The sequence below is a fragment of the Chiloscyllium punctatum genome, chromosome 2, assembly GCF_047496795.1.
Source record: "Chiloscyllium punctatum isolate Juve2018m chromosome 2, sChiPun1.3, whole genome shotgun sequence".
NCBI classification, from domain to species: Eukaryota; Metazoa; Chordata; class Chondrichthyes; order Orectolobiformes; family Hemiscylliidae; genus Chiloscyllium; species Chiloscyllium punctatum.
The window spans coordinates 11,503,780-11,521,834 of record NC_092740.1 but is presented as its reverse complement, the minus strand read 5'-3'; the positions used below and the strand labels follow the sequence as shown (position 1 = coordinate 11,521,834).

Below are 18,055 nucleotides of genomic sequence, written 5' to 3'. Positions count from 1 at the left end.
TGTGCTTGGGTGTGAGTGTGAGGAGTGTATGTGTGTGTGTCTGAGAGAGAGCGGGTGTATGAGAAAGGGCCCTTTGGTCGTCTCCCTGCACTAACTGGTTTTTACTTGAATAAACATTGGCCACGTGCCTGAATCCTGTCTGCCTCCTGAGTCTTTGTACCCATTCGTGGGGATAATGTCAAGGTGCTTTCCTTCTGGTTAATTTCAGAGTTAAAAAGTAGAAGGAGTTTTACTCTGGATCCAACCCCGAGCTGTGGCTGCCCTGGGAGTGTTTGATGGAGACTCTGTCTCTAACACTGTCCTGCCCCAGCTCTCAGAGTGATTGATGCTGAAGCTGTTGATTTAGAGATTTGTGTTGGAAGCTGATGGAACATCTCCCTTTCTCAACGGTTGCTGTGGTTGGTGCCTCAGTTTTATAATAGCTTTGTCATTCTCTCAGCTCCTACTGACCGTACACAGACTTCCCGTTTGTTGGTCGTATCGTGTATGATTGCCTCACATTTATTTGGCAGGAAGTCAAGTAACTTCTGTATTTTTCTGTAAAACGACAAGAGTAAGCGAGTGAGAATGATGAAATGGTGAAGTATTAACGATGAGGTCTCTCTGTGTTTGTCTTTCTGCAGTCCTGCTGTCAGTCTCAGTACGGGGTCACAGTAAGTACTTTCTAATACTGACCTTTCAAATCCACTTTGTTCATCATAGAATTGCCTCCTCCTTGATGGTCTGTTTACTGTCTGGTATTTAGTTCCCAAACTGTTCCTGCTCAGCACGATGTGCCTTTTCCTTCACTGCGGTTTCTACATCAGGGAGAAATCATTTGTTTTATCAAAAATGAAAGCAGTGACAATTGCTATTCCGAGTGTGATGATTTATTCCTTCATGTTTTCCTTGTAGATTCATGAATCTTAGACATTTACAGTGTCGAAGGAGGCCATTTTGGGTGATCATGTCTGTATCAGTCAACAATGATCTCACTCTACTTCTCCCATTTTGCAGCTCTCCATCTAAAAGCCTTCTTAACCAACTGATTGAGGGATTTAATGTAATTAGTGGGGTGGAGATCGCGGTGGGAGGTGGGATTCAGTTGGAGGAAAGTTTGAAAATCAAAAAGGGATGTTGTTCAGAGGGTCAATGTGGATTTGTTGGGTCAAATTTCCTGTTTTCACACTGCAGGGATTCGGAAAAATAGAAATGACAGAGCAGAGGTGCAGGCTACTGAAGAGGCAAACAGAAATGCAAATGAACATCGAAGTACAAATGTTACCAGTGTTTATAACTCAACCGCCCTTTCAGGCAGTGTGTTCCAGAGTCGTATTAACCTCGACCTGAGGAAGAATCTGTTCAAGTCTCCTCTCACCCTCTATCTCCGACCTTAAATATTTATTCCCCGTTTACTGACCACAGTATGAATAAAGAAAGGACCTTCTTGCCTATCCTATCTGAGCACTCATAATTATCCATATTTTATTAGTTTTCCTGTCAACCAATCAAAAAAAAAAGAGAGAGCAGAGAATGCAGGGTAGTGAAGAGGTGAATGATAATCAAAGTGTGATGGGAAGGGGTTGGAGATGTACGGACAAAGATACAAGAGGTGAGGCCACATTGGATTTGGTACAAAAGAGTCATGTATTAGGTGTAGACAACTGGGATCAAGTGAATCTCTTGAAGAGTGTAAGGGCTGTTGGGGCATTCTTATGAGGGATATCAGGAGGGCAAAAAGTGGACATCAGATAACCTCAGCAGAGAAGGCTGAGGATAAGCCAAAGATATTCTAGAAAGTCATTAGAAGCCAGAGAGCAACCAGGGAGGGAATAGGGCCTCTTCAAGATCAATGAGGTCATCTATGTGTGGAACCAGAGGAGAGGGGGGAGATATCCTAAACAAATATTTTGCATCAGGTTTTACTGTGGAGAAAGAAATTGACGCAAGGGAACTCAGGCAAATAAATATTAATGTCTTGAAAGCAACTCACTTTACTGAAGAGGAAGTGTTGGAGGTCTTGAAAAACATAGAAGTGGCTTTGTGCAGGGAAATCATGTGTCACAAACTTGACTGAGCTTTTTGAAAATGTTACCAAAAGACCAGTGAGGGCAGAAGGGGAGATATTGTTTCCATGAACTTGTGTAAAGCTGTTGTCAAAGTTCCACATGGTGGACTAATTAGTGAAGTTAGGTGGCATGGGATTCAGGGAGAGAATGCCAGTTGGATACAAAATTTGCTTGATGGTAAGAGACAGAGTGTAGTGATGGTGGTTTGTTTTTACATTGGACCATGTGACCTCATTTGAGGAACATTCTAAGATATCATACATTTTATGTCAGTGATTAACTCCTTCATCGATGTTGCAACACCCCTTCCTCTTTGACATTCCCCCTACCCCTACATGTCTTATCTCACAGTTCGATAGCCCAGAACATTGTGCTGTCAATCCTGTCACACCCTCAACCATGTCTCTGTGATAACAACAATATCTCATCCCCACTCATTAATCTACACCTTCAGCTCGTCTGCCTTACTCACAAGTAAATGCCATCCAGCCATGCCACACTCCCTTATGCCCTCACTTGACGATATTCACACTGCCTTCTGGATTTACTTGGATTGCCTTCTCAACGTCAGTTAGCTCAGTTGGCTGGACAGTTGGTCTGTGATGTGGACTGATGCCAACAAGGGATGTTTAATTCCCATATTGTCTGAGGTGACCATGAAGTTCCAATCTTCTCAACCTTGCTCCTTGTCTGAGGAAGAGTGACCCTCAGGTTAAATCATTACCAGTCATAACTTCCTTTAACGAGACAGGAGTTCTCTCGCACAATGATGAGTTTACTTTTTTACTTCAGTTTACTTTTTTCCATCTTCATGTCTCTCTGTATCCACCCCCCACCCCTCGCCCCCACAATACTTCCACAGCATCCCCCATCCCTCTGCTATGACTGATGAATGAGTCAGGTTGCTGAAGGCTGGCTGGGTAATAGAGTAGAAAGTGATGGGAAATAGAAAAGGTTCTGCAGGGAGGGCCCTGAGTCCTGCTCTTCAGATCACTCTGGGTCTCCTGGAACAATGGAGAGTTCAGATAACTCTCAGGCGTCGAACCCTCTCTTCAACCAACAGCGATAAACACCCACAGTCTAACCTCAGGATGTTTACAAACCACCCGAAGCCCTCTGTTGTATCCAGCCCGGAGCTCATTCCACACTGTCACCAGTCTGTTCATATTATATCTTTTCTCACTAAATAACAGATTCAATGTTTTACCTCACTGTTTTGTGTCTTTGCTGTGTTCATATCCTCTCTCTCTCTCTCCCCTCACAGCGGATTCTGCTAATGGTTGGTCAATGACAATCGCGGATGGAGTGAGGGCTGAGGAAGGAGGCTCCGCTGTCTTACCCTGCAGCTTCACCCACCCTGACACTAACCTCACACTCACCGGCTCCATCTTATGGTACAAGGGGAAATCACGAGCTTTAATCTTAAAGTGGACATATCCTGGTCCAGACCATTCCCAGGGTGAGCTGTGTGAGAATGTGATACAGTGGGACGGTGGGAATCGATTCAGATTCGTGGGGAACCTCAGCAACAAAGATGCCTCAATAATGATGGAGGGACTGAGCCGGGAGGATGCTGGTTCCTATCGGTGTCGTGTGGAGCTCAATATCGGCAAGTTTGGATCTGGAAAAGGAACAAGCCTGGAAGTGGAAGGTGAGGAATAATGTTCTGATGTGTCACTGACCTGACAGCTCAATGGGGAGAGGCTCCACCTGGTCTGGGAGCTCTTGGGTTGGCTCCTTCTCCTGGGCTTTTCCAGTTGGTCTAAGGCAGGAGGCAGTGAGAAGGACAGAGACAGAGAGGCACAAAGAGAGAGAGAGAGAGAAAGAGAGAGAGAGACAGAGAAAGAGAGACATGACTGGGATTTAGAGACCATTCCATCACCACCTTTGAAACCTCCCACAGTCACATTCATTCATTATCACGTTCAAACTTGCTTCACTGCTCTGGGATGGGGAACAGAGAAAACATCACTGACAATCCAAGCTCCAAGATCCCCACCAATGAGGGTCCAGCGATATCAGCATTGGGTGAGGACAAGAGAGACCTGGCACCTCCTGAACCCTCATTGGATGAGCTCATCTCAGGGTGAAGGAACCCTCAGTTCACATGAGCTGAGAACCTCACTGTTGCTATCCTCCACCTCTATTGGCTGAGGAGAAAATGGGGGGAGCTGTCCTTGCCAGAGGCTAATGTCCTGGGGATTGTGACAGATTGTGAAATTTGAATTTGAAAATATCTCGAACTGAAAACTAGTCTAATAATGACTGTGTAATCGTCACCATTAAAAAAGAATCTGGGTTAATCATGTCCTTTTGGGAGGGAAATCTGCTATCCTTACCCGATCTGACCTACATGTGACTCCATACCCACAGTTATGTGTTTGACTCTTAACTGGCCCTCAGTTGTGGATAAGGAGTGAACCCAGGAGTGCAAATGAAACTGTGGCTGCAAGAGCAGGTCACAGGCTAAGAATCCTATGAATTAACACACCTCCTGACTCCGAGGCCTATTGGCCAGTCAGGAGTGTGATGAAATACTTCCCACTTGCCTGGAACAGTGCAGGAAAATATATCACTGCTCTGTCATTATTACTGGGTCAAAGTCCTGGAAATCCCACCCTACCATCATTGTGGGAATAAAAATAACTATAAAATGCACTGCAGCAAGACAGCAACATTTCCTCCACCAACAACTTCCAAAGTAGGGACCTTGAAGAGCTCAGTGAACAATGACGTCAGATACAGACCATCCTGACTTGGAACTATCTTTTCATTGTCCAAGGGGATGTGGGTGTCCCATGCACAGTCAGCCTTTATTGGCCAGCCCTGGAGAAGGAATGGTGAGCTGCCTTCTTGAACTGCTGTATTCCCTCAGCTGCAGAGACATTCACGATACGGTTGGGAAAGGATTTCCAAGGCTTTGTTCCAGTGACACTGAAGGAATGATGAACTATTCCCAAGTCAGGAAGGTGAGTGTCTTGGAGGGAAGCTTGTAGGTGGAGATGTTCTCCTGTATCCCATGTTCATCAGTGAACAACCATCCCCACTTCTGACCTTATGGTGGAGGGAGGGTCATTGATGATGCAGCTAAAGATGGTTAGACTAAGGACACACTAACCTGAGGAACTCCTGCAGAGATGTGCTCTGGAGCTGAGATGACTGATCTCCAAGAACAACAACCAGCTTCCTCTGTGCCAGGTCTGACTGAAACCCATGGAGGTTCCTCCCTCAGCTTCCCACTGGATTCAGTTTTGCTCAGGTTCCTTGATGCTACACTCGCTCAAATACAGCCTTGATGTTAACAACAGGCACATTCGCCTGTACCTGTCTTTTTGTTTTTTCCGTTGTTTCCCTATTATTTACTATCTATGCTACTTAACTCTGTGATCTGCCTGTACTGCTCGCAAGACAAAGCTTTTTGCCGTGCCTCGGTACATGCGACAATAAATTCAATTCAATTCAATTCAATTCGATTCGATTCCATTCGATTCGATTCAATTCAATTCAATTCAATTCAATTCAGTCACTGACAGCTTCCAGCAGTTTAATTGGCCAAATTGAAAATATGTAACATTTCACTGCAAATGAGATACCTTTGTTGTTTTGAGCATGATTTGAATCTAAACAATCAGATTAAATTATCCCCCAGAATACGAAAATCCAATCGAGTTTGAATTTATTGTTTTTGCCAACCTCAAACTAATGAGACAATCTGACGTTTGGGGTTTAAAAAAAAAGCAGATATTTTGAAAGTTAGACAGAGAGTAACTGCCATTGAAAGACTGCCGTACAAAACACTCTCAATCAAAGGGACCTTCTTCATATGAAACATCTTTGCAGTGAAAGACAGAAGTCGACCCAGGAGATCTTTAGCTGAAAGAAGAAACACACTGACAATGACAGCCACTGTGTGGTTTTGTAATGAGGCTGATGTAATTTTAATACAGGTGGTTATTGGAACAGTATATTGTTATAGAGTTGGAAGCAGATAGCAAGCAGTTAAGGGAAAGTTTAAAATCACACAACACCAGGTTATAGTCCAACAGGTTTAATTGGAAGCACACTAGCTTTTGGAGCGACGCTCCTTCATCAGGTGATTGTGGAGGGCTTGATCATAACACAGAATTTATAGCAAAAATTTGCCGTGTGATGTAACTGAAATTATACATTGAAAAATTGATTGTCTGTTAAGCCTTTCATCTGTTAGTATACAGTGATAGTTTCACTTCTTTCATGTGTAAAAAACCTTTTTTTTTAAAGGGCATTCTCGGGTTAGCTGTTAACAATGGTGATAGCTAGACAATATGTTGAAGGTGTTCGCCCCCTGTGTTCTCTGTCTATGACCTGATGTTTAGATTGATTCTAATCTAAAAAGTGAGATAACAGAGTTTTACATAAATTCATGCAGTCTTTGAACTCAGAGTTCTCCATGAATGTATGCAGTCTTTGAGCAAAGTGAAATGTAACTCTGCAAGTACAAATTCACCACACAAAATACATGTGTGCATGTGGGTCTTTGTCTGTCTGTGTGTGTGTGTCTGTCTGGGGTGGGGGTTGTGAGTGTGAGAAACTGTGTGTGTTGAAATCAGTTAAGGGAAAGGAGGCTTCGAGTTGGAAATATTTGTTGTTTAATGTTCACTTTGGGACTTAAAGAATAATTTGATTTTTTTGTTTAAGTTGTGGAATTTGGGAGTTCTCTCTCACTCAGACTTTAACAGATTACGATGTGAGGTGAGCTTTTCTGGGTGTTTGGTTTAATTAGCAGAGGGGTTCACCACCATGTCGTTACAGTTTGGGGGCTCATCTGCGATTTGGACGGGTTTAGACAGATCCAGTCTGAGATTTGGAAAGATTTGGGTACAAAAGATCCCAGCAGATTAAAACACTTGCCGATTAGTGTCTGAGGTTTTTAAAGAAAATGCAGGTGAGAGAATTGATTTATTTTTGGTTATTTGTGGTTGGTTAAATTAAAAGTGAGAGAAATGTCTCTTAAAATTGCTGAAGATGTTCTTCAGTTTGAAAATGGTTCCAAATTTGCCAAGAAAGTTTTAGAAAGACAGCAAAAGGCCATACTTTTAGAATTAGCATTGAGGTTAGATCATAGAACATAAAACATAGAACAATACAACACAGAACAGGCCCTTCGGCCCTCGATGTTGTGCCGACCTGTGAACTATTCTCAGATCATCCCCCTACACTATCCCATCATCATCCATGTGCTTATCAAAGGATTGTTTAAATCTCCCTTAGAATTGGATCGAACCAGGGACATGGGAAAGCTGAAATTGTAAGGGAGTTAATCAAGCACTTTGGTGTGTCAGAGAAACAGACAAGTGCAGGAGAGTTAGAAAAATTTAGTTTACAAGTGAGGAAAATGGAGTTTCAAGATAAAGAAAAGGAAAGAAGAGCCATGAGAGAAGAAAAGAAGAGAGAGAGGGAGAGTCAAAGAGAGATAGAATAAATGGAGGGAAAGAGACAGAGATAGAGAAAAAGAGACTAAAGGGAGAGAAAAAGAGAGAAGAAAGTGAAAGGAAAAAGAAAGAGAGAGAGAGAAAAAGAGAGAGAATGTTGTTAGCAGAGCAAAGAGAGAGCGAAGAAAGAGAAAGAGAAAGGGAGAGAGAATTTGAACTTCGGAAGTTGTGAATTAGTCAGGAAAGCCAAGTTAACAGGAAGGAGATGAAGAGTGAAGGTCGTGATATATACAAATACATCAAAGCTCTGCTACATTTTGATGAGAAAGATGTTGAAGCGTTTTTTTATTTCATTAGACAATTTGGCTCAGCATATGGAGTGGTCAGGGAACCTCTGTGTAATGCTAGTTCGGAATAAGCTTGAACTACCAGTAGGAGGTCACCTCAGTGTAAGGAAGACTCAGATTAAGGTACAAAAGCAGGTGTATTGGCCTGGGATGCACAAAGATGTTGTTAACTTTTGCCGTGTGTGTCATACTGGCCAAGTGGTCGGTGAGCCAAAGCAGTAAACCCAACACCTTTGTTGCCAGTTCCCACATTCGAAGAACCTTTCACGTGGGTTATGATGATTGTGTAGGTTCCCTGCCTATAACTATAAGTGGGAACCAGTACTTGCTAACCATAATGCGTGTGTCTCCCAGATTTCCGGATGCAATTCCATTATGGAGCATTAAGACAAAATGGGTGGTAGAGGAGTTAGTAGCTTTCTTCACTTGGTATGAGCTACCCAGAGAGATTCAGTCAGACCATTGTCTAATTTTATTGCTCAGCTGTTTAAAGAAGTCATGGATAGATGAGGCATACAGCACATTAAACCAAGTGCAGATCATCCTGAAACTCAGGGAGCTTTGGAAAGGTGGCATCAGACCCTGAAGACCATGTTAAGAGTGTGCTGTCAGGATTACCTGAATAGAACATAGAACATAGAACATAGAACAATACAGCACAGAACAGGCCCTTCGGCCCACGATGTTGTGCCGAACTTCTATCCTAGATTAAGCACCCATCCATGTACCTATCCAAATGCCGCTTAAAGGTCGCCAATGAATCTGACTCTACCACTCCCACGGGCAGCGCATTCCATGCCCCCACCACTCTCTGGGTGAAGAACCCACCCCTGACATCTCCCCTATACCTTCCACCCTTCACCTTAAATTTATGTCCCCTTGTAACACTCTGTTGTACCCGGGGAAACAGTTTCTGACTGTCTACTCTATCTATTCCTCTGATCATCTTATAAACCTCTATCAAGTCACCCCTCATCCTTCGCCGTTCCAACGAGAAAAGGCCGAGAACTCTCAACCTATCCTCGTACGACCTACTCTCCATTCCAGGCAACATCCTGGTAAATCTTCTCTGCACCCTCTCCAAAGCTTCCACATCTTTCCTAAAGTGAGGCGACCAGAACTGCACACAGTACTCCAAATGTGGCCTAACCAAAGTCCTGTACAGCTGCAACATCACCTCACGACTCTTGAATTCAATCCCTCTGCTAATGAACGATAATACTCCATAGGCCTTCTTACAAACTCTATCCACCTGAGTGGCAACCTTCAAAGATCTATGTACATAGACCCCAAGATCCCTCTGTTCCTCCACCTGACCAAGAACCCTACCATTAACCCTGTATTCCGCATTCTTATTTGTTCTTCCAAAATGGACAACCTCACACTTGGCAGGGTTGAACTCCATCTGCCACTCCTCAGCCCAGCTCTGCATCATATATAAGTCCCTCTGCAGCCGACAACAGCCCTCCTCACTGTCCACAACTCCACCTATCTTTGTATCATCTGCAAATTTACTGACCCACCCTTCGACTCCCTCATCTAAGTCATTAATAAAAATTACAAACAGCAGAGGACCCAGAACTGATCCCTGCGGAACTCCACTTGTAACTGGACTCCATGCTGAATATTTACCATCTACTACCACTCTCTGACTTCGTCCGGTTAGCCAGTTTTCTATCCAATTGGCCAAATTTCCCTCTATCCCATGCCTCCTGACTTTCCGCATAAGCCTACCATGGGGAACCTTATCAAATGCCTTACTAATGATTGGGATGAAGGTATCCCATTCATATTGTTTGCCATTAGAGATGGCTCAAATGAATCTACTCAGTTCACTCCCTTTGAGTTAATATTCGGACATGAAGTGAGAGGTACTTTGAAATTAATTAAAGAGAAATTGACAGGACTGAAGTCGGAGGTCACACACTTGGATTATGTATCAGAGGTGAGAGAGAGATTAAATCAGGCAGGTGAGTTAGCTGAACAGCACTGAAAGAGGGTGCAGTGTAGATTGAAGCAGGTGGCAGATAAAAACTCTGGAATTCAGACATTTTCCCGTGGGGATGATGTGTTAGTATTGTTACCAATGACAGGATATCCTTTCAAAGTCAGGTTCTGTGGTCCCTGACAAATTGAGAAAAAAGTTGAGTCAGGTAAACTATCTCGTAAAGATGCTGGACAGGAAAAAACTGTATTGGGTATGTCTTATGAATATGTTGAAACATTATTATAATAGAGAGGGGGAACTGGAGGAACAGTGTTAGTTACTGGCCCACAGAGTGAGGAATCAAATCTCATGCTGTGCAGTTTGATTGCCTTAAAATACATTAAACAATGAAGAAGTCCTTGAGGAGTGGGATAGGTTAGTGAACAATCTGTCCCTGGAACAATGAACCAGTTGAAAGGATTGTTGCAGCAGTACAAGGACATATGCAGGAATAAGATGGAGAGGCCTGATCCTCTTGTGCATGAGGTAGAAGTAGGGAATGCTGTTCCAATACAACAACACACCTAAAGGCTTAATCCTTTCAACGTCACACAGGTCCAGAAGGAAGTGGATGCAATGCTCAATGAAGCTATCATCGAACTGAGTCAAAGCAAGTGGAGTTCGATGATCGTGTTAGTTGTCAAACCTGACGGGATTCAACAATTTTGCGTGGACCATTGGAAGGTTAACACAGTTACAAAATCAAACTCAGATCAATACTAAAATTGGAGAAAGTTGGACAAGCCCCTTACATCACAAAGTTGGACTTACTGTTTGGGTATTGTCATCCCTTTATCAGAGAAAGTGAAATAAATTTCTGCGTTTGTCACCCCAAATGGGTTATGTCAATTCAAAGTGCTGCCCTTTTGAATGAAGAACACACCAGCCACATTTAAAAGGCTCGTTAACAGAGGTGTGGCTGTGTTAACAAACTGTGCAGTATATCTGGATGATGCAGTGATCTTTAGTGAGTCATGGAAAGATCACATGGTACAGTTGGCACACAGCTCTTTGAATGATTAAGAGAAGCAAAGCGGTAATAAAATTGAAGAAAACACAATTTGTGAAGGCAGAGGAGACATTATTGGGACAATACATCGGGCATGAAATGTTGATCCTCAGGAATGCAAAGACAAAGACCATCGAGGAATTTCCACAAACAACCTCAAAGAAAGAAGTGCTTTGATTTTGGGGACTAAGTGGATTCTACTGGGAGTTTGTTCCAAATGTCAGCAGGGTAGTGACTCACTCACGGATTTCCTGAAGAAGACCACAACATTTCGGTGGATGGAACAATGCCAGGAGGCACTTGACGATGTAAGCGTTGTACTAACCATGGCACCAGTTTTAGCTGCACCAAATGTTGCAATCAAAGTTGCAATCGATGCTCATGATATTGGTCTTGAGGCTGTACTGCTACAGGAAGATGATGATGGAATCGAATAGCCAGTTGGTTACTTTTCAAAGAAACCCAACACCCACCAGAGAAAAATATTCGACCATCGAAAAGGAATTATTGAGTTTGGTACTGGCCGAACAACATTATCGCAAATTTAATGGAGAAATATTAAATAAGGTTGAACAGATAACAATATTATACGTATGTGTGCGGAAATTAATATGAACTTAAATTAATATCCTATGCATTTCATTGTCATGGGGTTCAGAATGAGGCAAAAAATGGAGACATCTTTTCATTATGTTGGTCCTTTTTTTGATTCGGGGGGGTTGTTATGAAGTTGAAGGTGTGTACTGTACCTTTAAGCATTTGTGAAAGCTGTTCTGCACTGAGAACGTGCAGGCACCTGTCACGTGACTGACGAGCAGTCTCAGAGTGTACTGGAAAATTGAAAATATGTAACATTTAGCTGTAAACTAGATACTAGTTGCTTTGACCAAAATTTAAATCTAACCAATCAGTTTAAATTATTCCCCAGGATACTAAAACCCAATCGAGTTTGAATTTATTGTTTTTGCCAACTTCAAAACAATGAAACTACCTGATGTTTGGGGTATAAAAAAAGCAGACATTTTGAAAGTTTGACAGAGAGTAACTGCCATTGAGAAACTGCGATTCAAATTATTCTCTATCAAAGGTACCTTTCTCATATGAAACATCTTTACAGTGAAAGACAGAAGACAACTCAGGGAGATCTTGAGCTGAAAGAAGAAGCACACCAATAATAACAGCCACTGTGTGGTTTTGTAATGAAGCTGATGTAACTTTAATACAGGTGGTTCTTGGAACAGTAGATTGTTATAGAGTTGGAGACAGATAGCAAGCAGTTTAGGGAAAGGAGGCTAAGAGTTGGAAATAGTTGTTGTTTGATGTTCACTTTGAGAGTTAAAGAATAAATTGATTTTTAATATAAAAGTGAATTTTGGGAGTTCTCTGTTCCTCATACTTTAACAGATGGCGATGCGAGGTGAGCTTTTCTGGGGGTTTGGTTTAATTAGCAGAAGGCTTCACCGCCGTCTCGTAACAGCAGCTTCACCTGGGCAATCAGGATGGACAATACATGTACATCATCTGGGCCAGCGATACCCATGATGGAATAAAACAAAAGTAGAAATTAATGAAACAAAGAACATCCTGAGGAAAAACCAAAAACAAAGCTGCAGATGCTGCAAATCAGAAACAAAAATGGAAATTGTCAGAAAAGCTCAGCAGGTCTGGGAGCACCTGTGGAGAGAAATCAGAGTTAATGTTTCAGGCAGAGTGACCCTTCCTCAAGATGCTGAGATGTTTGACAAGACAGATTCTGAGAGGATATTTGTTCTTGTGAACAGAAGTCAAACAGGGGAACAATTGCAAAATAACGGATTTTCTCTGTAAATTGAAATGAGGAAACATTTAATCTCTCAGCTTCTCTTTTAAGTTGATGAAGCAAAGAACCACATGGCTGATTATGCCCCTCCTCCTGCACCCAAATATCTTACTTAATGTAGAAAAGTTTAATCTGGACTCTGAGTTTAAATTAACCTGTGCTCATTTCAAAGGTCACAGGTTGGAGCTGGTGAATGGTTACATTAGGAATGACACCAGGGGGTTCTCCTTCACACAGAGTGTGGTCAATACTTTGAATGTGTTTGCTGGACAGAGTGAGGGGGAAGGCTGTAAAATCCTTGACCTCATTTAAAGAAAATTAACTTTGAGCAATGGGTGGAGGGTTCTGCATGAATGAATTCAGGAGGGTTCAATGGATCCAATCTGTTAGTACCTTCAGCAGGCACATGGCACCAGGTTATAGTCCAACAGGTTTATTTGAAATAACAAGGTTCAGAGTACTGCTCCTGCATCAGGTGAAGTCCTGGTGTAGTGTGACTTCTGACTTTGTCCACCTCAGTGCAACACTGACATCTCCACATCATGGAAATATCTTGTAATCAAGATATGGAGATGCTGGTGTTGGACTGGGATGTACAAAGTTAAAAATCACACAACACCAGGTTATAGTCCAACAGGCTTATTTGGAAGCACTAGCTTTTGGAGCGCTGCTCCTTCATCAGGTGGTTGTGGAGCGTAAGATTGTAAGACACAGAATTTATAGCAAAGGTTTACAGTGTGATGTAACTGAAATTATATATTGAAAAAGACCTGGATTACTTGTTAAATCTCTCATCCATTAGATTGACCATGTTGGCTTTCATTTTTTTAAAATGAAAATCACAAAACTTTTTTTTAAATGTTCCATTCTCAAGTGAACTTTATCAATTGGTGTCTATCAGCCCAGATAATGTATTGAAGGTGTGAGCTTCCCTGGGTGATACTGTCTGTGCCACAATGTTTAGACTGATTCTAATCTAAGAAAATGAATTTGTAGAATCTTACATGGATTTTTGAGCAAAGTAAAATGTAACTCTACAAGTACAAATTCACCCCCACAAACCTATATGTGCATGTGTGTGTGTGTGTGTGTGTGCGTGTGTGTGTGTGGGGGGGGGGGGGGGAGGGGGGGGGGCGGGGGTGGGGAAGGGGTGAGGGGGGTGGTTGTGAATGTCTGTGAGGAGTGTGTGCCTGTGTGTGAGTGTAAGTATAAAGTCTGTGAGAGGGTGAATGCGTGAGTGTGGCAGTGAATGTGTGAGCATATGAGTGAGGGTCTGCATCAGTGTGTGCATCCATAGGAGAGTGTGTGTAACCGTAGGAGTGTGTGTGTGTGTGTGTGTGTGTATAGGAGTGTCTGTGTGTGTGTGTGTGTAGGAGTGTCTCTGTGTGTAGGAGTGTCTGTGTGTGTGTGTGTGTGTGTGTGTGTGTCTGTGTCTGTGTGTGTGTGTGTCTGTGTCTGTGTGTAGCGTGATGGGGTCACCTGTAGTGTGACATGAACCCAAGATCCCAGTTGAGGCCATCCCCATGGGTACCGAACTTGGCCAAGAGCCTCTGCTCGGCCACTTTTTGTTGCTGCCTGTCCCGAAGTCCGCCTTGGAGGATGGTCACCTGAAAGTCCAAGGTTGAATGTCCCAGACTGCTGTATGTGGCAGGTACTCATGCAACTCAGCCAACGTTGTCTATCCCATTCGCTGCAGGCAAGGATACCCTGAGGCATGCTACATTGGTGAGAGCAAGCAGAGGCTACGGCAACGGATGGATGGGCACCGTACAACAATCAACAGACAGGAGTGTTCCCCACCCCCCACCCCCCACGCCCCCCCCCCCGCCCCTCAACCAGTCAGAGAACACTTCAATGGTCCTGCACTCACAGACATACATATACACACACAAACACACACATGTGCGTACACACACACACACATGCGCGTGCCCACACACACTCAGACACTCCCAAATACACACTCCTCCAGACACACATACTGGCGCAGATGCTCTTTCATACGCTCACAAATACACTCCCACAATCACACATGCTCCATCTTACAGACTTAGACCCCTTTATACTCATACTCACACACATGCGCACACTCTTTCAAAGACACTCACAGCCACCCCCCAACAAACACACACACACACACAAACACACACACTTATACGTTTGTGGGGTGAATTTGTACTTTCAGAGTTTCATCATACTTTGCTCCAAAAACTGCATGAATCCATGTAAGTTTCTAGAAAGTCATTTTTTAGATTAGAATCAGTCTAAACATTGTGGCACAGACAGTATCACCCAGGGGAGCTCACACCTTCAATACATTATCTGGGCTGACAAACACCAATTGTTAAAGTTCACTCGTGAATGTAACTTTTAAAAGAAAATTGTGATTTACATCTAAAAGAACTGAAACCAACATGGTCACTCTAACGGACGAGAGACTTAACAAACTATCCTGGTCTTTTTCAAAATATAATTTCAGTTACATCACACTGTAAACATTTGCTGTCAATTCTGTGTCTTACAATCTTATACTCCACAATCACCTGATGAAGGAGCAGCATTCCGGAAGCTAGTGCTTCAAATTAAACCTGTCGGACTATAACCTGGTGATGTCTGATTCTGAATCTTGTAATCAAGGTTTTCAAATTGAGTGGCGAGGAGACATTTTGATCAGGGTGACTCTTCTTGGGGAATGTCCAGCACAGACCTGTTAGAGATATGAGTGGAGTCTTTAATTGTTCATTTTATTGTGAAGTTGAAAGGAATGTAACATATTGAAATAAGACCTTCTGCACACTGACCTCATCCATTCTGATGTTTGTCCTTTCCTCAGCTGCTCAGGGAAATGTCTCAGTGGTGACTGGGACAGAGGGAGATTCAGTTACTTTACCCTGTATCTTCAGGAGCTGGGACTCCCACACCCTGACCACTGTTACCTGGATGAGGAAGGAGCCCTACCAACACATCGTTACATTTACAGCCCAATCACAGGGAAATTGGACAACTGGACATGGTGGAAATCGGTACGAGCTCATCGGGAACCCAGAGGAGGGAAACGCCTCGACCAGGATAAACCAGCTGAGGGTGAGGGACAATCACACTTACCTGTGTCTGGTGGAATACAGGTCAAGACACAATCTTTTGTATCTGATCCAGAAAGAGACTCGGTTGCAGGTACACGGTAAGAAACCATTCACACATTCTTTAGCCTGTAGAAGGTGCACAATGAGAGTGGAACAGATTCTGTGAATGTTTTGTGATTTGATTTTCTGCTGAAAGGACATGGAACTAAAACATTAACCCTGTTTCTCTCCATCGGTATTGTCTGCCCTGCTGAGTGTTTGCAGCATTTTGATGTTTATTTAAAATGTCCAGCATCTGTAGTGTTTTAGCTTTTGGTTTCAAATTTTTAAAAATATTTAATGTACTATGATGTGCTGGTATTTTTAGGTGCTTCTGATGTCAGTATTGAAAGACATTGACACACTCAGAATATTTAGTTCAATCTCCAAATGACCCAAAGTTATACTGACATTAAGATCATCTCCTTGAACAGGAAGGTGCTACAGACTCATGTGTCCCTCTTGGTTCCAACCTTCATCAGGAATAGTTCCATCAATGCAAGTACATTCCCCCAGTGTCCATCTGACTGTGTGAGAAATCCCAGCCATGTGGGACCTATCCTAGCCCTGCATTCAGCCTTGGGTTATACCAGGAGTTGGTGGTGCACTGTTACTGTCACTGGGTGACAAATCCAGACACCCAATGCTGGGGCCATGGGTTCAAATCCCACCGCAGCAGGTGGATTTTTTAAAATCAAGATTTTAAAAAAAAACTAACCTAATGGTTGCATGTGACCATTGTTGAGATTTGGAAAAGCCGATCTGATTCAATCATACACTTTCGGGAATCTGGGTTTTGGTTCAGTTAGCTGGACGGTTGGTTTGCAAAGCAGTGTGATGCCAACAGTGTGGGTTCAATCCCCACATTGGCTCAGGTGACCATGAAGGACCCTCCTTCTCAACTCTCCCCTCACTGAGGTGTGGTGGCCCTCAGGTTAAACCACCACCAGTTGTCTCTCTCTCTCTCTCTCTCTCTATCGCTCTCTCAAGAGAAAGCAGCCCATGGTCTGGTAATAATATAGCAACTTGATTTAGAGAATGAAATCTGCCATACACACTCAGTGTCATGTGTTGCCATATGCACAATCTTGAGCCCTCTCTCTCCATCAGCACCACCTCACACAGACTCAGGGCTGCTCATAATCCACCAACTCTGCACAGTCCACTTCTAACTCTGTATTGGGAAAACAAAACACAGACTGGGTGATTACTTTGCAGAACAGAAATGTTCTGCCCACAAAAATGATTATCAGCATCCAGTTGCCTGCCATTTCCACACACCACGTTTTGGGACCCAGTGACCTTCTGGACTCAATATTGAGGTGAATAATTTTACGGCCTCAGCACCTTTTCCTACCTCCTTCCCCCAACCCCCACACACCAGGCCTTGTCATCACATGGGCTACTACCAAAACAATCCATTGTCAGTGACGATTGGTCCCCATCAGCAGCTGTTCATTCTCCCAGGCTGACCTTTCCCCTTTTGTTTGTCTGTCCAATTGCTTTTCTCTCTGTCTGGGGTCTGTTTCCACTGAGTGTTTACTCCTGCCCCCTCACCCCCCTCCCCATCTTCAGCATCTACACCAACCTTTTCCCAGCTATAATCAGTTATAGAATCATACAGCACAGGAGCAGACCCTTCAGTTCAACGAGTCCATGCTGACCATAATCCCAAACTAAAGTAGTCCCATCTGCCTGCGCTTTGTACATATCCCTCCAAACATTTCTTTTTCATGAAATTATCTAAATGCTTTTTAAACGTTGTAACTGTCCCCACATCCACCATTTCCTGTGGAAGTTCATTCCACATAAACCACTCTCTGTGTAAAATAAAACTGCCCCTTCGAGGCATAGAGTCATAGAGATGTGCAGCATGGAAACAGACCCTTCGGTCCAACCCGTCCATGCCGACCAGATATCCCAACCCAATCTCGTTCCACCTGTCAGCACCCGGCCCATATCCCTCCAAACCCTTCCTATTCATATACCCATCCAAATGCCTCTTAAATGTTGCAATTGTACCAGCCTCCACCACTCCCTCCGGCAGATCATTCCATACACATACCACCCTCTGCGGGAAAAAGTTGCCCCTTAGGTCTGTTTTATATCTTTCCCCTCTCATCCTAAACCTATGCCCTCTAGTTCTGGACTCTCTGACCCCAGGGAAAAGATTTTGCCGATTTATCCGATCCATGCCTCTAGTAATTTTGTAAACCTCTATAATTCACCCCTCAGCCTCCTTCCTTATGTCTTTTTAAAATCTTTCTCCTCTCACCTTAAAGATATGCCTCAGTCTTGAAATCTCCCACCTG

The 18,055-nt window shown here is 43.3% G+C and overlaps 1 protein-coding gene across 1 annotated transcript in view; it reads left to right on the top strand.

Moving 5' to 3' along the window:
• The first annotated feature begins 621 nt into the window (after positions 1-621).
• Positions 622-18,055, top strand: part of LOC140492748 (uncharacterized) — a 53,811-nt gene continuing 36,377 nt past the window's right edge. Inside the window, exons 1-2 of the mRNA XM_072591716.1 lie at positions 622-653; positions 15,455-15,802. Coding sequence (XP_072447817.1) covers positions 15,562-15,802 — 241 coding nt within the window. The 5' untranslated portion in view covers positions 622-653; positions 15,455-15,561. The remainder of the gene's footprint in view (positions 654-15,454; positions 15,803-18,055) is intronic.